General features: G+C 37.8%; 2 protein-coding genes, 2 long non-coding RNA genes and 1 pseudogene across 6 annotated transcripts in view; 3 read left to right on the top strand and 2 right to left on the bottom strand.

Annotated features, from left to right (window-relative positions):
* LOC148731389 (uncharacterized) overlaps positions 1-4,334 on the top strand; it is a 9,031-nt gene extending 4,697 nt beyond the window's left edge. Inside the window, exons 5-8 of the mRNA XM_088761111.1 lie at positions 879-1,031; positions 1,402-1,569; positions 1,870-1,910; positions 4,096-4,334. Coding sequence (XP_088617237.1) covers positions 879-1,031; positions 1,402-1,569; positions 1,870-1,910; positions 4,096-4,158 — 425 coding nt within the window. The 3' untranslated portion in view covers positions 4,159-4,334. The remainder of the gene's footprint in view (positions 1-878; positions 1,032-1,401; positions 1,570-1,869; positions 1,911-4,095) is intronic.
* The window catches only part of LOC148731385 (uncharacterized), a 27,507-nt gene extending 5,916 nt beyond the window's left edge, over positions 1-21,591 (top strand). Inside the window, exon 2 of the long non-coding RNA XR_016001674.1 lies at positions 20,886-21,591. This is a non-coding gene — a long non-coding RNA (uncharacterized LOC148731385). The remainder of the gene's footprint in view (positions 1-20,885) is intronic.
* LOC148731388 (uncharacterized) lies at positions 4,479-9,756 on the top strand (annotated as a pseudogene). Its single transcript, XR_016001646.1, has 2 exons — positions 4,479-6,856; positions 8,282-9,756. The product of XR_016001646.1 is annotated as an uncharacterized LOC148731388 (transcript).
* Positions 9,803-13,670, bottom strand: LOC148731387 (uncharacterized). Its single transcript, XR_016001677.1, has 2 exons — positions 13,379-13,670; positions 9,803-10,803 (listed from the first exon to the last, which is right to left on the bottom strand). It is a non-coding gene; the product is annotated as an uncharacterized LOC148731387 (long non-coding RNA).
* LOC148731386 (sorting nexin-5-like) lies at positions 14,516-20,389 on the bottom strand. 2 transcript variants are annotated; one of them, XM_088761194.1, is made up of 5 exons: positions 20,371-20,389; positions 16,467-16,553; positions 15,858-15,947; positions 15,471-15,536; positions 14,516-15,412 (listed from the first exon to the last, which is right to left on the bottom strand). In XM_088761194.1, the coding sequence occupies exons 2-5, from the start codon at positions 16,536-16,538 to the stop codon at positions 15,275-15,277; spliced, it is 366 nt and encodes a 121-aa protein (XP_088617320.1). In that variant the 5' UTR covers positions 16,539-16,553; positions 20,371-20,389; the 3' UTR covers positions 14,516-15,274. The 2 variants fall into 2 exon arrangements, with proteins under 2 accessions (XP_088617320.1, XP_088617319.1); XM_088761193.1 differs by lacking the exons at positions 15,471-15,536; positions 20,371-20,389 and having other exon boundaries at positions 16,467-17,573.

Genomic DNA, 21,591 nt, shown 5'->3' with positions numbered 1-21,591 from the left:
CCCCTTATTGATATTTTTCTTTCTTCTCATGACTTGTCAGTGTGATTTTGTATTCATTTGATACTGTGAAGAGAAAATTCTGTCTTAATCACTCACGGGAGTTTAAAGGGGTAAAAGAGCTGCATTGTACATTTTGTATGGCCACTAAGAATCTGCTTGGGCTAATAAGCATTCAATCAATTCTGTAATACCCTGCTTGTTAAAAGCCATACCATTATTAAACAAAAATTAAAGTACCCTGACTGCCAATAGCCATACCATTATTAAATAGAAAGTAAAGTACCCATGATGAAAACACAGTTTTATAATTTAATTTATCTCTAGAAATACCTGTATCAGCATCTGATTATCTGATTAGAAATGTAAATCTCTCATCATAGCTAGTTTAGAAAATTTGTTATAATTACATCATAGCTAACACCTTTAAACTGATAAATTGCTTTGTATGAACCTAGTGATCCCAGAATATTTGTTGTTTAACTCTTGTCATGAGAAGGAAAAAACATCTTGCTTCAGTTGTTGGCTGAATAGACTGAGTTTTAAATTTGTATGGAGAGGTTACATTGCAGTCACTTCTGGGAATTGAAGGGAAAGCATTTGGTCGAGTGAGACATTTTCCTTGGTACAGCATACCTGGGAAGGTTCATTCAGCTTTAGAGATCACAAAATTTTAAGGCTACCCAGCACAGTGTCCTGGTGAAATTTCAATGGCCCAATTTTTACATTACATATACTGTACATAGACGGCATGTCGATCTCTATCTGCCATTTTTTCCTTGTAAGCCAAGGTAAATGTGCATGTATGTCTTGTCGTTAATCAAAGATTGCACCCCTAACTTTGACAATTCAAGCCTTACCTGGTCATTGATTTATTCTAGTTGCACCTTGGCTTCCCAAGCCAAAGGAAGACATTGAAGAGAAGGCTTCTAAAGGAAGCGATGTGTCATTTGAGTGCGCTGCACAAGGATTTCCTTTGGAGGTAGAATGGAAGGTGAAGAAGAAGAATAAAGACACTGTTCAGGCTTGCATAAGTAAGCTTTAAAGATGCTCATTTCATCAAGGACCCCTTAAAAACAGTTCTGAGCACAATCTTTGTAGATTGGTCATCATCTGCCAATATAAGTTATTTATTATCTTTATTTATTTTTTGTGATCAAACAGAGACAGTCAGAGAAATGATCTGTTCTGGACTAAATGAATTTGTCTAACTTTACCTTGAATAAAGGCTGATAGTTTCGAAAGAAACTGTTTGGGGCTGCGTCGGTGGGAGTAACGAAATAATTTGGACTAACGGGCTAACGCTCGAAACGTCAGCTTTTGGAATCGTTACGGTGGCCAATTTACCACTTCAACTTTGTTGATATATCCATATAACTTTACTTTGGCTGTGTTTCTTGTCAGATGGATCAGGTGGACACTACAAGATTCATCAAGCCACATTTGGCCCATCAATTCTGACCATATCTGGAGTGAATTATACCGATCGTGGATTTTATTACTGTTGTTTTCCTTCAAACTGCTCCCAAAATGTAGAAGACAAATGCCAGCGATTCATTCTTCGTGTCAGAGGTGAGGCTCAACGTGTGCTTCGATAATTTTACTTGCCTAACACTTTATACCCTAACACCGACAACATCTAGATTCTTTATTCTCTCCTCTATACATTTCCTTTTCTACTGACGAGGAAAATTTGTCAAAAAATCAAGAAACTCTTTAGTTGGTGATCATTTCCTTAGTTCTCGTCACCTTGATGTTTGATTCAGGGTGGTCTTGTAAGGAGAAATTACATTCTATGTGTAGATGCTTAAGTTTCTGTGAGGGGTCGGAGGATTATGTCATGGTTTGCATTTACAATTTTGTTTTCCTCAGAATTATCACTGTCAGCTGCATTTACATCTAGTAGCAAACAGGTAATGTTATTATTATCATTATTATTAGTGTGATCATAGCCATTGCAATTTCCTCAAATGGGATCAGTGCTTTTGTTGCTTTATTTTTCACTTATTATTCCTTTGCAGGGTTGTAATCGGACAGTGTAATCAGATGGTTGGCTGTAATCAGACAGCTAAAGCAGCCAATCAAACTAAGTCCACTCAGCTTAGATATCCACCAATGCCAGACAGAATTGATCGCAATAACCATAGCAACAACCATGCTTGTACTTACAGCTTTACTTTTGAGATTGACAAATCAGACTCCTACTCCGCATGTTTGTCAGATTTCGTTAATCACTGGTACGATTACAGACCCAATTGGAATCTAATTGGTCATTTTACCATTATTTATCATTATAATAATTATCATTATAAACTAGATCATCGGATAATGCTATTTAAGACGTTTTATTGGCTTAGCCATTATTGTATATGAGCCAATATACCATAATCTACAAATATGGTAAGCGTACGCGTCAGCTTAAAATCAAAAGGGAGCTAAAAAATCCGGTTTCTACTTACAAAATAATAATTTCTTGGGGGCGTTTTTAATAAAACAATTATTCCACTCGCGCATGTTGGATATGAGATGATTATAGTCAACTCGGCGCTACGCACCTCGTTGGCTCTCTATCATCTCATATCCAACGCGCGCTCGTGGAATAATTGTTAATGGTTAACACCACAGCGTACACTATTGAGCTATGGATGCACTTTTTTTTGTTTTTTGTTTTAATACAGCATTGTTTATTACACTTACACATGTACTTACACTATAATTACTTTTTACACCATGTTTAAACTACATTAACTTACACTACTTACAATACATATATAACAATACAGTTACACTAGTCAAATTTAATTACAGTTGATCTATTTACCACATTATTGTTTGCATGTTAATTGTCGAGTAACTACTGAGAATTGTGTTTGCTATTTAAACTACAAGGGAATTGATTTTCCAGAAATTAATAAACTGTTAGATAAAAAAGATAGCGAAGAGGTCAAAAGACAATACAATTTTATAACGACAGAAAAAATTTCCATTTGTTCCTGAACTCCTTCTCGTTATTACAAGTGACAGCAATATATTTTTCTAGATAAATTTTGTCGCGCACAAGTGAGACGAAATCATCGAAACGGCAATTTATGGTATTTAAAGCGTTAACATATAAAAAATATTTGCCTAGAATAATGAGATGGTTGAGGGCTAGACAGTAGGTGTGACAGCGAATAATTCCGAACATAATCTCCAGTTCTGACAGTGACAGTTTCATATTACTAGAGGTTGAGTACCACTCCTGGAATCTATTCCAAAAAGAACTTGCTTGCTTACAGTTTATAAACAAATGCCAGACGGTCTGGTGCTCAGATGGACAAAAGGGACAGGAGGGCGATGCAACTTTTTTCATTTTATGTAACAAGCTATTCGTTGGTAAAATTCGGTGAATAATTTTGTATTGAAACATTGTCAATTTAATTTCTGTCGTGGCTTTGAATGGTAGGAGGTAGATTTTGTTCAAGTCACTTTTCTCGATGCCAGACATTAAAAGTTTTTTCTCAGAAGTTGGTGGCGGTAGATCTTCGAGGTTAAGCAGGATACTGTATATTGCTTTACATGAGAGTGAACAGGTTGAGGTAGGAGGCGTAACTAGGTCTTGGGAATTTTCTTGCAATAGTTTTTTCCAATGTCCCGCGTGCATCATTACTCAATAGTGTACGCTGTGGTGTTTACCATTTGTTAATTGTCATCATCTTCGGCATTATCCATATCACTATGATTATCAGTAACTATATTAATACTCTTTTGGTTATTTTGACTATTATCAGCATTTTAGTTCTTCAAAATCCCAGTTGCTTTCATTTGATTCAAATTATAATTGAATGATGGCATTTCTTAGCACAACATATTATGTGATTGCAAGTTATACTACAGGTATCACAGTCCTAAAAAGTCACTCAGCCTCCCGTAGGTTTTGTTCAACAAATGGTTTGACCTGTCACTGTTATCTTGTTCTAATTTGAATATATCGACAAAGTTGAAATGGTAAATTGGCCACCGTTACGATTATAAAAGCTGATGTTTCGAGCGTTAGCCCTTCGTCGGAACTGTTATCATGTTGTTTCATTGATTGCTTTTTTTGTTTTGTTTTAACAGATCCATTGGGCCCTTTGTGGCCTTTTATTGGTATCGTTGTTGAAGCCCTTGTTCTTTTGTTAATCATCTTCATTGCTGAAAAGCGAAAGAAGGATGTGATGTCGCACAAACCTTATTGAGTGATTTTTACCATGATATCTCTAATTATTTTTAATAATTACTGTTCTTCTAGACCCTTCTATCATCAAGCGACTTCTCGTCCAGTTAATCGTTCCAATAAAACTGTATTAGTTGTTATGTTTTTTTGTATACCGCTTTGATCTTCTTCTTTCCATCTACGCATTTGCAATATTTACACCTTTGGTTTTCGGGCACAAACAATAAACGAAGAAAGGTGTCGTTACTGCAGCATGCTCAGCATCATCTAAATATTCACGTTTTCGTTTGTCGTTTGCTGAATAAGAGTAACAAAATCTCTATTATTTCAACACTAGGATGTGCCTTAACACGTTTATCTTAATTATTTTTCAAAGTTCTTTCGCTCCACAAAAGTCTGGAAAATTCTTCGCTAGCGTGAGTGCGCTAACCATACTTAGCGTAAAAGAAGTGAGAAGGAGGGTAAGATGGAGCTTACCCAAACCCCTCCCTCCCTCCCTGTTTCACATTTAATTACAATTCCTTATGTTTTATTTGCTTCTATGCCAGCTCGAAAGAGTATTGTACACCGCAACGTGATGCGCTCTAGAAACAAAATAATAAAATTATCATCATTATTATTAAGCGATAGTTCCCTCCAAATGCGGATTTACTTGAAATCGTTGCCAGTGGTTTGTCAACCACACACAAACAGAAACACTGAAACAAAAAAATTACCTGCGTAAGGCAACTGAAAAGAGATTAATTAAGAAAGAAAACCAACGCAAGGAAAATATGAACGTTCTTCTCGTAGTCTGTTTACAATAACAAAGCGCAAAACCGACATGTACACGATAACCGCAGATGAGATTAGCTTGATGTCAGCGTGAATGAAAAATCTGAATTGTGTTGCGAGGGGACCGGCAGTAAGAACGCGAGCGAGTCCAGTATCGTTGAAATATTTTCTGTTGCAGTTCTCTTCGTTAACTTGACACTTGAAACAAACACGCTTGTGATCAGTCAAGCCATTGAGGCGGATCGTAAGTAGTTGGAAAATTAAAATCGAATTGGGGACAGGAATTTCACTATTATTTGCCTAAAAATATAGTTTTCCCAGTCTATTGAAGCTTGTACTTGAATTTTTTTCAAATAGCCACTCGAGTTCATTGGATAAGTTGATAGTTGCACCCTGCAGGCTATCTATCAATTGTTTTACTGACAACAATTAATGTAATTCACTTAATTTGTTATCAATGATGTTTTCTCTACATCATCATCCCAAAGAAAACTTACGCTTAAATGTACTTTGAACCGTCAATCTATATCTTTTTTAACCTTTTTTCCCTTGACAGTATTATGGAAATTTCAGGCTGATAGCCAAACAGCGTCACGAAATCTTTATTGCCGAACTAAGTCGCAGTCGTTGTTCAACTGTTCTATAGACTCACATGACCGTGTCGAAGAGAATTTCAGTATTTAATGGCCATTGGCAACTGGTCAATGACTGTTATTTTGCTGTTTTGAGGAAAATGTAAATAAAAGCAGAAAAGAAACGGCTACCATAACAAATTCGCGCAAAGTAAGTTACACAAAATAATTATTTGGCCATTTACCTGCTAAACGTGCGTCTTTGAAAGAACGCGAATTCTCCACAAAGTTGAATCAATTTTTTTACGTTACCTCACTCAGTTACAAAGGTAATGAGTCGAAGAAAAACTTGAGTTAAGCTGCTTAACGTTAGTTCGAAAACAATCAATTGACATTCGCATTATCTCCTGTTTACAAGAAGAACAGAACTGACAACAGGCCGGGAAGTACGACGTAAATCATCGCATTACAATCACTGATATCATTGGAGAATAATTAACAATTGGTTCATGCTTTGGCGTGCACTATCGAGTTATGGAGCACGCGGGAAGTTTGGAGAGCACGAAAGAGGCGTAAGAGTTGCCCGAGGCGATAGCCGAGGGCGACTCTAGCTTCTTGAGTGCTCATAACTCGATGGTGCACGGCTGAAAGCATGAACCAATTGTTTTAGAACATAGCTGGTGGAATTGTGCATCAAATCCGACGCGAAAAACGGACAACAATATCAGTTGAAGCGAATCGTGACGGCGCTGATGCCAAGTCTCCTTTTCCGTTGCTTTTCTCTTTTTCAATGAACGCTTTTCATTCCAATAATTTATTCATGTTTTTCTCGTTGCCATGCACCCACCAATAACGTAGCTGCATTTTCTGCCTTTGAAAGCACACACAACCCACAATTCCTCTATTGTTTAAAAAAATCAAATTCTTAAAATATTTTTTTCAAGGTTTACTTTCGCGAAATAAAGTGCCCTAAATAAACGTATCGTATCATCTTTCACAGGTTCAAATCAACAAAACTTTTTTTTTGTTCCGTTAAGCAAAATTTTCCCGATATTACTGCGAAATACAAAACAGATCAAGCAAAGACTGTTGGTTATATGACTAATTTTTTTAAGTTGACTTTTATCCAATGATTTATCTTTTGGTTTAAACAAAATCAAATTCTTACAATATTTGTTTTCTTTTCGATACAAAGTGCTGGACATGGATGCAAATTGCAATCTTTACCTTAAACACAACAGCACTGCTCTGCAAGAACGAAGTCATCAAACGATTGATGAATGGAAAATACAATTTCGCGGAGGCGAATTCGAACTCGGTAGGACGTACGTGAGTTCACTCGACAAATAATAGAAAATGTTAAACTAAGTTTCCTATAACAACAAACATATGAAACATATGTGTGAACTGCGGTTATGAGACGTATATGAGCACGATCCTTCGCAGTAAAATACTATTTGAGCAATAGTGAAAATCAGACCTGAAAAAAATTTCAGGCCTGTACGGGATTCGAACCACTGACCTCTGCGATACTAGTGAAGCGCTCTACCAATTGAGCTAACAAGCCAACTGGGAGCAGGCCATCAAATTAATTCGACATAAACCCGTAGATGATAAATCAAACAACAACAAACATATGAAACATATGTGTGAACTGCGGTTATGAGACGTATATGAGCACGATCCTTCGCAGTAAAGCACTATTTGAGCAATAGTGAAAATCAGACCTGAAAAAAAAAAAATTTCAGGCCTGTACGGGATTCGAACCACTGACCTCTGCGATACTAGTGCAGCGCTCTACCAATTGAGCTAACAAGCCAACTGGGAGCAGGCCATCAAATTAATTCGACATAAACCCGTAGATGATAAATCAAACAACAACAAACATATGAAACATATGTGTGAACTGCGGTTATGAGACGTATATGAGCACGATCCTTCGTATATGAGCACGACCTCTGCGAGGTCAGTGGTTCGAATCCCGTACAGGCCTGAATTTTTTTTCAGGTCTGATTTTCACTATTGCTCAAATAGTGCTTTACTGCGAAGGATCGTGCTCATATACATAAGTTTCCTATTTCACCCGAAATCAGAAATTTTTTTGTTCCAAAATTTTTCCCAAACCCAAAAAATTTCTCCTCATCAAAAAAGTGTCGATGCAAAAAAAAATTATGGGGATTTGAAAACTATGTAGTTTGTGCCAAATTGATATAAAATGTGTCAAAGATCAAATTATACAAAGTTACGATTGTAGAATTAGAATAAACATTTCGAATAATTCCTTGTAAATTTTGAAACGGAAAAAGAAAAACATTATCTGATTAAAAAGGTTTTGATAAAAATACGATGTAGTCGTTTTCGCCCAACCAGACTGATTGAAGCGAAAGTAGGCAAGCTAAAATTATCAAGCTGCATCCTGGAAGCCTAAATTTCTCGCAAAACATTCCAATACAATACAATATTCTTTATCGGCGATGGTGACGTAATTAACCCAATGAGTTATCTAACTTACAGCCTTCGAACCCACCCATCCCACCGCAGGGGAGGACATCTATCACACAGTATACTCGTGCAAGGGAAATTAACGTCTCCTACCCCTACCATTTATTCGTCCCTATCCAAGAAGACTAGAAAATCTAACCATTTCTTGATGTTATAGGAAATCTTTCAAAGATCAATCACCAATGATGGTTTTAAAGTATTCGCAGAATGAGCTGAATTTCTTTTTTTTTTTTTATCACAGGACTAAAGAGGACATTCTCAGTGTTAAACTGCAAAGATCTCAACCAGAATCCCAATCAGCCTTGTCAAGCGTCTATTGGATAGATCCTGATGGTGGTTCTCATAACAACGCGTTCCAGGTTTACTGCGACCAACGGACGGACGGAGGGGGCTGGACGCTTGTTGTTTTCAGTATCCAAAACAGTTCCGTTAAGCGAGACTCAACATGAGGCCGTGAACTTTGCTTTGCGGCGCAGCATTGGTAAGGAATTCCTCATCAAGAGTAACATCAACAACTGGATCGCATGCAAAGAAGGCACTGGTAGCTTAGTGCAGTGGAAGGCGGGATCACTTTCTTGTAAACTGGTGAAGCAGGTCTCTAAGCAGTGCGATGGAAAAATACCAAAATCCTTCGTATTCTATACCGGTGGACCTTCCCTCAATGCTGGAAGTCTATATTACTACTTCGATAGAAACACAAAGGGTAGTTGGCCTACCCATAATCCTTGTGGTGCAAATCGACAAAACCAGTTGGAAAACGCGCCAAACCCACACGGAAACATTTTTGAGCGTTGAAATTCCGCTGATATGACAGTTTTAAAGAACTTAATTGTAGATTTGTGAGCTGCATAACTCAGTGAAATCTTGTGTTTAGTAGTTTCAAAACTAACAAAGATGGGCGTTTGATTTATAGGATGTCAGTGGCCAACTTTTTAAGCTACATGTGTCCAGAATCAAAAATCCGCCACAACGTTATTTGTCTTGCAAGGTATGTCAATTTAAATCATTCGTCATGATCGCCATGATTCTCGTAGTTCCTGATTTATTTTTACCTCTATGACTTTTTAGCCTCATGCAGCGGAGAACCTAAAGCGAATTAGGCACCTGATCACAGCATCAACCTTACATCTCATTTACCAAGCTTTAGTAAAACCTCACTTTCATTACTGTGACATTGTTTGGGGTAGCTGTGGGAAAACGCTACGAGACAAACTGCAGAAATTGCAGAATAGAGCAGCCCGTGTGTTGACATTCTCTGACTATGATGCTGATGCAACTGAGCTACTCGAGTTTTAAGGGTGGAAAAATTTTGCACGCCAGCAGGAAATCCATAAAGCCACCGTGATGTTTAGATGTCTGCACGGGCTAGCTCCAAGGTATCTGTCTTCAAAGTTTACGCGGCGTGACTCTGCTTATGACCTCAGAGACTCTGAAAATAAGCTCAGTGTTCCACTAACGCGTACTAATTATTACAGAGAAAGCTTTAGCTACAATGGCGCCACATTATGGAACAGTCTACCACGCGATATAAGGAACACAGAGTCTCTGGGGTTATTTAAACGTAAGATCAATGACATTCTTTAAGTCTAACGCACGGCATTCACGGAAAACAGCTTTAGTGTTATAGTATGTAGTTTTAATTCTAGATATCTTAGCTATATGTATTTTTATGGGTTGATGAATTGATCGTGTTTAAATAAAGATTTCATTACATTACATTACATTATCATAATTGTCCAAAACTCTTTGGAAGACCACATCATTTTCAAATAAAAACAACAAATTATTATTATTGTAAACACAACATTTCTTATGTGACTGTAACATACATCATGAGCAGCACAGTTGTAGGACAATTTGTTTATATCATGTAAAAAAAATACAATGCTTTTTAATTTTCCGAGTTTGATGGCTCCTGGGAAACTTAAGCTCCTAGGTCTAAGGTTAAAGGTCAAGTTAAAGCCCCAGGCCGGACTAGCACTCAGAGTCTTGATATAACTGAGGAGTAAATGCTCCTTACACTATGGCATCTGCAAAGGGTTAGACATTCTAGTCTTCTTAGAGAAGGACAATAAACAAAAGGCCCCGTCTGCTGCATCCTCTCTGCATCAGTGAGCAGGTGGACTTATTAGTAGCTCATGCCTTCTCGCAAAGTGTATGGAATGTAGCTTCCGATGTTGCGGTCTCGCCTTGTTATTGCTTAAAACAGGCCTCCACTTAAACCATTCATGTTCCCTTTGGGTTCATCCATAATTCGTGATCTATGATTAACGCTGCCTAGATTTTCGGGCCATCGAATCTCTGCCTTCTTATCAGTTTGAATTCAGGTAGCCCTTGCGTTGAAGCAATAGCCAGTAATTATCCATTCAAAGTGCTTTGAAAAATGTTTCTGCTTTTCGTCAAAGTTTGCACAATATACAAATTCATCGAAACACGACATCTTAAACATTCAGACACTGTTTCAGATGTTAATTTGTATTCTGCTTCCATGACAATTGCCTCATGGCACCGATGGCATGTACCTTATCAGTAACATCCTCAGAGACCCAGGAGCTGTGAGTCGATTTCAAGAAGAGCTCCTGGGGACATTGTCTTACAAGACTAGTTCCAAACGGTCGCAGTCGTTCTGGCATCTGATTGGTGCTAGAAAATCTTTGTGTTTTTCTGCCCAATCAGAGTGAAGTGTGCTTTCGTGCGTTTTAACGCGGAGATCGACAAGAAGCTCAGTTGCTCGCCATGTTTGTTGGGCCGTGCGACGAAGCTCTGCTCGAGGTGAAAAGTTTCAGTCTCAGCACACAATGTAAGAGAAATCGATCAGATTGTCCGCAAAAATCTTACCGGAAATTATACTGAATACTTTCGCAGGTATCACAAGAGAACGTGTTTAAAAGTTTGCGAGGTTGGTATGAAACATAATGGTAGCAGGCGTTACATCTCGTCTAACGTTTAAAGCGACATAATTGGGAACTTTGGCATCACGTTTACGGCAAACCTGAGGAGGTCACGAGACCACCGCTTTGCCGTCACTTTTGCCGTTTGCGGTTCCAGTTTCGACGGGAAGAAGGCGCTCTAGCCGTAAGTGACTTACGGGAAGGTTTTTTGGCCACTTAACGAAACAAACTTACGTTTGACACTTTTCGTAAGAATTTTCTACCATTTATGGATCCAAGTGTGGTTTTTTTGTGATTAAAAAGACAATGTATTTTGCATGATCTAAATGGAAGAAAGCCGAGTGGCGAAAGAACTTGAAAACAAAATGGCGGCTCAAAGTTCCTCAACATGTGCATGCAAAGAGGCATGCTTTTTAGATAGCCAAACACTTGCCAAGAGGTAATGCTGGCGACCGAAGTGGCCCAGCGAAGGTCAAAATGTCCCGCTGATTATAAGGAAATTCCGAGGGTACTTTCCCCTATTTTTTCGGAAGACAAAAAACCCGTCGTGCTCTCAGGGCGAGCTTGTAGAGAAAGGATGAATGGCCTTATCTCAAAATAACTTGAAGAAGATAAAAAGGCTGTTAAAAGGTAGGCTTCTCCCGCCAAAAGACGTCAACGCCATGCTAAATTCAATTGTAGTGACGTCGGCAAACGAGAAACCTCAAACCGCTAGCAGCCGTTTGCCGTTTGCAGTAAACGCGATGCTAAAGGTCCCTATTACATTGTCGCTTTAAACGTTAGACGAGATGTAAGCTGAAATCTCTCTACATTTTTTGTATAATTTGCTGTTACTGAAATTTTGCCAATCTCGTGAAATTATTTCGTCGCACGGGCCACGCAGGTATGTCGAGGAACTTGCGCTTACGCTTACGTAGCTTTATGTGCACGCCAAAATCCAACCATCGCTTTGTAGCAAAGTCTTTCACAATATGGCCAAGGCTGCAGAGAACGTTAAATTCGTGGACGACCTCCAGTAAGCGCTAAGAGAAACCTTAGCTGTGTTTCCGCCGGGTTAGCGAATTAAAATCTGAACAAAAACGTATAATGGAGAACATCGTGGGAAGGAGAGATGTTATCGGACAGCTACCGACGGGGTTGGAAAGAGTTTAATCTTTCAACTGCGGCCTAGAGTGTTCAAATTCTTGAGCTCGAAAGGCCACGGATTCTCTTCTAGTTCCTTGGTCATTGCCATTTCACCTCTTTTATCGATTGTTGAAGACCAAGTTAAATACCTCAGATCATTGGGAATCGATGCTGCTTTCATTGGGGAAATTGTAAATGTCAGCTTAGTACAGGGTCATCTACCCACATCTAATAAAGTTTCCACGCTTAGCTTTTCTTTTTTTTCAACATAGGTTGTAATGTATTTGTGCATACCTTGACAAATGTTCCTCTAGTAGAAACTGAGAAACAGCAACAATTCGATTTTCTTGTTTGAGTACTCTACCCACGGGAAATTTCTATCGATGCCTCTTTGTTACAATTACGTTTCCATGATGTTTCAATTCTATAGCGACAAGTGTCCCAGACTGCACGCGGAAGACCATCGTCTGGTAGAACCTTTTCATTGAAAACTTCAAATATTTTCATGAACTCGCCATTAAGATTTCTTTTTCTCTTAATGGTGATAAAAACAGAAGAGCATACTAGACAACGATCTGAAACATTTTCACCCAGATTATTCATTATCGTAAAAAAAAAAACCTGAACCTTACCTAAACAACTAACCGAAGGAGATCAGATCTTGGCGCGCACAGAAAGATGCGTAAGCGCCAGTTGCTCGACATACCTGCGTGGCCCGTGCGACGAAATAACTTCACGGGATTGGCAAAGTTTCAGTAACAGCAGATTATACAAAAAATCTAGAGAGATTTCAGCTTACATCTCGTCTAACGTTTAAAGCGACATATTAACGCCTGCAACCATTATGTTTTAACCGAACCTCGCAAACTTTTAAAGTTCTTTTGTGATACCTGCGAAAGTAATCAGTATGATTTCCGGTAAGATTTTCGTGGACAATCTGATCTATTTCTCTTACATTTTACTTATAGTAAAATGTAGAGCCAGCTGAAAGTATATAGGGTTACAAAATTAGGGGGAAACGTGTCTGGAAGACGATGAAGCAGAGAAGATCTTAATCGACTGCGGAGTTGTCTGTGTCAATTTCTATCTACGGTTTTACCTTAGACAACATACATTCGAAAATCTTCCCATCTTCAAAACATACCTAAAGTGCTTTTGGCAAGAAATTTAACGATCTTCGTTCGTGATCAATCTCGAGAGCAAAGACATGTAGCTCTATTTGTTGTCCGAAGAGAGGTAGATGTTTAGTTTAAATTTCATAATTGGCAAGTCCTGGCCCTTTACGGAAACAACTAAATTACACTCTGACAAAATGTACTTACCAGTGAGACTTATTTCAGTGCCTTGAGGAACACAGTAAGACTGTTAAATACGATTGCTGATGTGACCATCTTTTCACTGCTGTCTTGGATCGTGATGGGCTGGCACGAAGAATAAAGACTCCAGACCGTTTCCTTGCTATCGAAGCGTCCCAATTTACATCGGAGGAAAAAACAAAGCGAAATAAGCGATGAGGTTTTTCATTCACCAAATAAAGAATCGATGTACATCCGTCCGGTTAAGAGACTATACTTCGCGAAATGAATGAAGGACAAATTCCCAAATTGTTTTCTACAAAATGAAATCAACTTAGCTGTTGGTAAATGTTTAAAATGCAGCAGGCCTAAACTCCTTCACGTCGCGCACACGAGGATGGATTTGTGACAAAATCCTAAATGGTTCGTACACTGAGCTATAGTCTTGTTGTATACGTACAGACACTTAGTTGCTTCTCAGTCTAGATTACAAATGATCTAGTCTTACTTCTTTGAGGATTTCAGGGACTATTGAAGCTTTGCATCGTTGTATTTCTCCAGAAAAAAGCAAGACTCCTTTCGAAGGTGAACCGGGGCACCAAACCGAAAGCCACTAAAGATTATTGCGAAACATACCTGATGACACAGTGTCTATTTTTACACCTGATCTGCGCGTGATCTCATCAGAAATAAAACAGCAGAAGATTGACTTGTTGGGTAAGGTTATAGGGTTAGGAGTGGGAGGGTCATTTAGGAAGTTTCATTGTTTTGGGCTTGAAAGACAAGCCAACCTATTACAGCAGTGTTTAACATGTTTGACAAGTTTTTTTTTTTTTTTTTCGAAGGAGCGCTTCGCACGTTGGCGAAAGTTAGAAGGTCCATCGACTTCACACTGCCTTTAAGTCATCGCTATATTCAGGATTGGTGACTTGGGTTGAGTCGGAGGGGAAGAAACACTGTACCCGTGATAGAGCTACAGGACAAGTATTATTATAAGTGGCCCCTTATACGTTAAAACAAATATTTATAAACGGAAAACGCAGTTTTTCACCAGAATAAAAGGTCACGTTAACCGGTATCTTCGCAGAGGAAGTCAGCAAAAGACCTTTTATTCTACTCCTTACGGGTAATTAAAAAGTTATTTAAACAGAAACTTTCCACCGCTATAACCAATAACTTTTATTAGGCTTTCTAATACAAAAGAAATCGATTTTTGGTGGGGACTTTTTAAAAGATTGGAAATAGAACTATTTTTTTATTTTTTCAATGGGGTCAGTTAGTCCGAGAGTACATAGAAAACATTGCACATCTGAAAATCATTCATTTAGAATCAATAAAAATATCCTTTTACAAGAGGAGGTAGAGAAATAAATTTACTTTTCAGTTTTAATGTGATCTGCATGAAAGAACATAAAGGTGAAAAATTCACCGTGAAAAGTATTTAATAAATCTTCTGGAGCATTGATTCAAGGCTGGTATCCTTAACAAAGTTGAGAAATTCATTCCTGCTACGAAATATTTGCTGATTCATTTCCTAGTCATTGCCACATTTTTGTCACCATTTCTGGCCAATTTCTGCCTGAAGAACCTGTTCCGGACAATCAGTTTGTAAAAGGAAGCATAAAAGTAAACAGCGCTCTTAAAGCAGAGGAGTCAAAAAGCGAGGGAGGTTTGGGTCGAGTCCCTTAATGAACCCGATCCACGCCTCCCTCTCTTTTTCACTTCTCAGTTCCAATCTTCGCTCCATTTTACCAACTGAATGCCTGGAACAGGCCAATGCCTGAAACACCCTGGTGTCGTTCTAAAGAATTATTTTTGTCTTATCAGCATTAAATTGAAATAATCTGATGTCATACAGAAAGTGAGCCATAAATTTTGGCCACCTAAGTTCATGGGGCCGTCTATTTTCTTCATGCTTCTTAATTACGCAGATTTTTTCATGTCATTCAGTAGTTTGGCTAATATGGCGTACGTATCTCTTCCATTCTTTGACCGCGATTCAGCGTACTGGATAGGACTTGCTTGCAGGCTCAACACCCTTTGCCTGTTGTAACGGATCATCTGCAAAAAAAATTAAGATCAGTTAATTAAAAAACACTGCTCTGGTATTGTTATTTACCTCTTTTTTTGCAGCTTCTGAAATTGAATTGTATGCTTCCTCTGCTTCTTCTTTGGCTTTTTGAAGCTGATAATGGAAAATGCACAAAAACAATTTGGCAATCTTCCATTCTAGCATTCGACTTGATTCTTCAGAACCTCAACATGATCCAACACGCCACATTGTTATTTCATTGCGGGCCAATTTCGCGGATATTTCTGGAGTACAAATATCGTGTGATATTTGTACTCGTCTCGCGCGTTATTTGTACTCTACGAAGCACATTTGGATAATAAAAGTACATCCTTACATGTTAAGGCAAATACTCAATCACGAGCAACAGAATGAGGGGAAAAGTACCAAAGGAATGTATATCACGTGCAAAACACAAGTTTGTTTGAATCTTACCGCTTCTTGGTTCTTAGGTTTGGCTTTTTCCAGTGCTTTTGTTGCATTCTCAAACTCTACCAGTCTACAAGTACGACGGAAAAGCATCTCCTACAGGGTAGGAAGTGGACGAAATAAAAAATGCGTTAGAAAGTTAAAATGTTCATCTTGGGAGTGTAAAAAAAATGGAATAACCAGGTTACAAAAGTTAGGGTGTTGCATTTGCGATCCCGAAGTCCCAAATTTCAGCTCTACTGATAGTTCCATATTCAATTCTTCCACTAAGCATTGTAATTAAAAACTATTCAAGTTAGTTAACCTCTCTGTTCCACCATTTCAGCCTTTGTTTACAAATTTTCCCCCAAGTAACTAGACAGGAGAGCAGTACAAAAATAAAATACTCTAACTCCAGAGGTAATACAATACAACAGTTCTGTTTTCTGAAGGTGCTACAGACAGAGAGGTAGAGCCCTGTCCACTTGTTCACAACATAACCATGATCTTATCCCAGCCGACCCCAAAGCCGAAAAAAGGTTTATCACCTTACCCACCACTGCCCCCCCCCCCCCACCACCAAAGCCGAACCCCCTGAAAAATTATACCCAAGTCTACCAAAAACATTTCACAAACCTTGGCAGCATCCATATATGTGGAATAAAGTTCTAAAGTAAAACCTAGAGTGTTGTCGTCATTAGTAGACATGACATCCAGTGATTCCTGGAGAAATGATCAGACACAAAGACAAAAACAAAACAAAATTGATGAAACTTCTGGAATTGAGGAACACTGCCATTAAGGGTATAAGATTCCCTAAAAAAAGGCTTCCATACCAGACAATTAGATTTAGATGTTCAATTCCTTTATTCTCATTAGCTTCAAACAATATTCAGTTGTGATCCTGTAGGGAGAATTTTCATTGTAGATCAGGGTTAACACTTCCACAACAGATCTACACATAATTTTCAAGCTAGTACTGCAAATGGGATATAAGCTTTGGCAGGATGAGCCAAGATGGTTGGAGGGACCAGAACTACAATGTAGCATTGGAGTTGTGGTAAAACAGTGTTTATTGGTATAATGGCGAAAAAACATCATCCAAATCATGTCTGGTTCACTATTGCTATAAATTATTACTAACAATTTATGTATTTTCATATTTAATCAATACATCTGTTTGTTCCATATTTTTCTAATATTTAACTCTTTGGGCCAACTTCCAATGGGCAAGCAATAGTGGACCAGACATGATTTGGATGATGTATTGGCAATTTCAGAAAAAGAACAAAAACCCTTTTAGTTCCTTGGTGCTGTTATCATTACCAGCAGATGCCATCATGATGCCAGAGCTAAAATCATTCACTGCTTAGATGTAACACCAGTATCTGAGGTTGACAAAGAAATTCAAAATCACCATTATGATACTTTAACATATTAAGTATAATTCTGCCAGGGTAAAACTGTCATCATACATCATTATACATTGTTATACAACAAGAACTTCATCATTAATAATAACACTTCAAGTATATTTTGACTTGGATGTTCTTCTGATATCAACATTTTGGCCATACTTTCTTTCTAAAATTATACCAGACTGGACCATAGACTAAAGTGAGATTTCAGGGTGAAATTTACCACGGTCAGCCTAGCTGAAAACCATAGTGCAGATTATACATTGTAGTAAAGAAAGATTGCTACGTCGTTGCTGACTGTGTAGCATTTTGGTAAAGTTCTATAATAACGAAAAAAAAAAAAAAATTCACTGGAAGAATCTCAAAATTGCCAACACTTAGAGCCAAAAACTAAAATTTCACTTTCCTCTTGAAGCACCCTCTTATCACAGACCTGTGCTGTTTGGTGTAAATTAAACCAATCGACAAAATCACAAATTTATTGTTTATTTATTACGGAAAAAAATAAATTCACAAATTTACACATTAATGGCTTTTCAATCACAATTTCCTGCAGAGTTGACATTTTAGAATACCCTAAATTTTCCCCTCAAAGACCCCAGAGCAAACCAACAATGGGGAATTGAACTCTATCCTTTACCCACAAGCTGCAGAGGATGCAGAGCATCCAAGCCCAGACTAACTTGTTGGAAGGCAAGCATTTATGCCAACTCTGATGCATGAGTGATCACAAGATAATTACTCCTTACAATGTCATCACTGGTTAAAAAAATAGTATCAAGCAGACATTGAGTGATGAGATTAGAGAATACCATAAATTAAGGAAATATCAGCTGATCCAATACCAAATTCTCTTAACTAATATCAAGAGAACTGTATAGAAAAAGACAAGAGAATTCCTAAAGAGATCTGAAAGGGGAAGGGTTAGCCAGCTGAGCCTTCCAAATAACATTCATTTTAGTGAATCATAATGCCTCCCTAGGGTAAATTTTCAGTTGGTACCAGTCATTAAAATTTATTCCTTACTAACACTGACCCCATATGTCTCTTTGGGAAGTGGTGTCTACTCTTCCACACTATCTCTTCTTTTCTGAAATTCTTCATCAAGATCCTAACCAGGAGGAATAACTTCTAATTATTTTTATTTCTAAAAAAAGGCCAAGTCATTCTGGTAATGGTTAAATTCAAAAGAAAGTTAAGTCATACGTGGGCCGGTCCTCATTATATGCACTTTGGCTGGAGTGTTTTCTGAACCCTTTAATCCCTAACAGTGATTGGAATATAATTTCTCCTTACAATATCACCCCTGAATCACACATTAAGGCCAGGAGAATAAAGGAAATGATCACCAACTGGAGAAGCTCTTGATTGCTCAACAAATTCTCCTTGTCAGCACCCTAAGAAATGTATAGAGAACAGTATGGAGAATATATATACTGATGTTAGGGTGTAAAGCGTTAATGCCCGCAGGAAAGAATGAGGCGTACAGCAACATGAGCTGGTGAGAGGTTGATCTGCCAGGGCAGGAGGTTTCACACTGATAAGGAAGGCCCAAGGATTTCAACAAAAGCTGGTTACTGGCTTATGGAAAAGTTTAATGAAACACCTGAAGATCTCTCATCATAAATTAGGTACAGACCCCCAACAAATCATTCCCAAACTTGTCTTAAATCTTCTTGCAGGCAGAGAAATGTGCATCAAAGAACCATCTCTCTGTACCCCAGCACAAACTACAATTCATATTTTACAACCCTGAATGGGATGTACACGGTATGTAATCATAAACTTTAAGATATTCCAGTAATATTATGATAATTCTACAAACTTAAAATAAAAAAATCAAAGCAATTGAAACAAAAAACATTAGTAGAAAACCACTTTAAACATTTTTTACCTGTGACTATGATGTCAAAAATCATCCACAGCTCGCGATAAACTTGTCATTTAAGACGTTTTTTCACTTTGCTTGTAACTGGTGGCTATGTAAGTTAGAATAAAAAAAAGCTGTTTATACTTTTTGGTGAGCATAAGAGATGCCATAGACAACTGGTTAACCTACTGGTCTAAATAGAAAAGCCAGAGGGTTTATTACTCAGAGAGAGGAGTTTGATCATGATCATTATCAAACTTCATTTTGCCAAGTTGCAGCAGACACTAATGTGTGGTTACAAAAAAATCATCCAGGTATAGGCACACAATCAGCAAGAAAATTGTTTGCACATTACCACTGAAATGGAAATAATTATTCTGGAATATTTGGCATACCAAATATATCCCTTGTACCCCCACTTTCACCTCCTCTTTTCCCCTTCAATGTTGCACTTTGTTTTATATATTATTTGTTTTTGTTTTTTTTTTACAACATTGGTGACTGGTGGAAGGTGAGTGTTGCAAGAAACTGTAGTTCTCCTAAATGCTTCCTTGACAGTGGCTCCATGAATTTTGTATGTTAATTAATTTTTATATCTTGTAGGCCCCTCATTATCCTTTAACTTCCAAGATCTGATTGTAAATTCTCCCCTTTAGTTGCCATACTCATTCCCTTGTAAATTAGTTTCAAGAATTTGTTGTTTAAAGATCAAGATGACAACCTCTACCTGATAACTTTTAGTATTCTCATCACCTGTTTACTAGGGAATGTTTGGAAGTTATAGGGAGAGGTTACATGTTAATCACTTCTTAGAGTTCAAGGATTGGAAGGGAACCCAAACTAGCATGTCTTTTTCCAGTATAAACAACAACAATGACAATTTAACACTTATATAGCGCAAACTACTATATAGATAATCAGTCGCGCTTTACAATCAGTTAAGGTGAGATCGGACGTCAGAATTCATCAGGCGCAATATGCAGCCAGTTCAGTCCATGTATTAAGTGATCTCACCTTCCCTCCTCAATTCACTCTTGATTAGACACTACACAAAGATAGACCACAACACCGGGCACTACGTGTCCGACTCTTATTATCATCCCCTATCTAAGAAGACTAGAAAGTCTAACCATTTGTAGATAAAACTTCATGACACTTATCAATTATAGGATAAACATGCAAATCATGGAGTTTAAAATACTATAGGCTTCATTTTGCCATGGTATGACTGTTGATTAACATGACTACATACCCCATGTTCACAGATATCTCTGCCAAACACCTGTAAGAGTATCTTATTTGAGAGACTCACGTTTTCCTCTTTCAGAAACTTTTGCAAAACTTCATCTCTTGAGAATGCTGGGTGGACCACAACAAGTTGAAGAAATCTGAAGAACACCAAAAAAAAATAGTTACATATTTTTCAAAAATATAAAATTTTTCAAAAATATAAAATTTTGCATATTATGACATTTTGAGATGTGGCTAGCCATATACTATGTATGCATGTGAATCAACATTGTTTGTTAGAAAGTAAAGTCCATGTTAATTAAGAGAAAAAATTATTATTAATAATGACTCCTTTGTCTTCTTCACTTTCATTGACCTGTTAAGGCAAAAATAGCAAAGATAGATCAACGTTGCTTGATTCTGGGCACTGTTAACTCTTTACATCCTAAAGTCATTATGTTTATTCTCCATACTCATTATGTTTCCTGTGGTTCTGGTAAAGAGAACTTGTTTCACGATCAGGAGCTTTCTCAATAGCCCTTTTTACAGTTCCCGGCGCCATATTGAATGTGTAACCGCGCAAACATGATAGCGAGGTTAGTGTTGAGTCGCGTTGCGAGTTCTAGTGAGAGTTTAGTGAAATGTGGTAGTGCTCTGTCCTTTTCATCGAGATATTTCGACAATGAACGATACTTTCCCTACGCAGGATATTCCTCCTTCCTCTTCGAAAAGAAGAGGAAGACACTGTGCCGCTTTTTGGTTGTGCTAATAGCTATTATGACACAGCAGGCAATCCAACAGGTCTACATTTCTTCTAGTTTCCGAATGACTTCCAGCAGTGAGTCAGATGGTGCAATCTCCTGAAGCGCCAGCATGTAAAGGACGGATTCTTCATCACAAAATCAAATTTTTTGTGCTCAGAACATTACAAAACAGAAGACATGCGAAAAAACGTGGGCAGGTCGCTGGAAATTGGTGAAAGGTTTATAATGTTTGTACGGTTGTTTTGTTGCTTGGATACCGAAAGAAAATGCCTGCTTTGATTTTCGGTATTGAAGTGTTTATGCTGGGATTTTTTTTTTTTTTTTTTGGGGGGGGGGGGAGGAGGATTTTTTTCTCCTTATTGGAAAGGTGATATTTATATTTCTTTGTGTACTGTGGTCTTATACGATATCTGTGAACTGAATGTAAAATTATAAAATTGTAATGTACAATTAAAATGTAAAATTATAAATTTATAAAA

This window comes from Stylophora pistillata, chromosome 5 (genome assembly GCF_964205215.1).
Source record: "Stylophora pistillata chromosome 5, jaStyPist1.2, whole genome shotgun sequence".
Lineage (NCBI taxonomy): Eukaryota > Metazoa > Cnidaria > Anthozoa > Scleractinia > Pocilloporidae > Stylophora > Stylophora pistillata.
The sequence above is the reverse complement of the archived record's forward strand: the minus strand, read 5'-3'. Positions and strand labels throughout refer to the sequence as shown.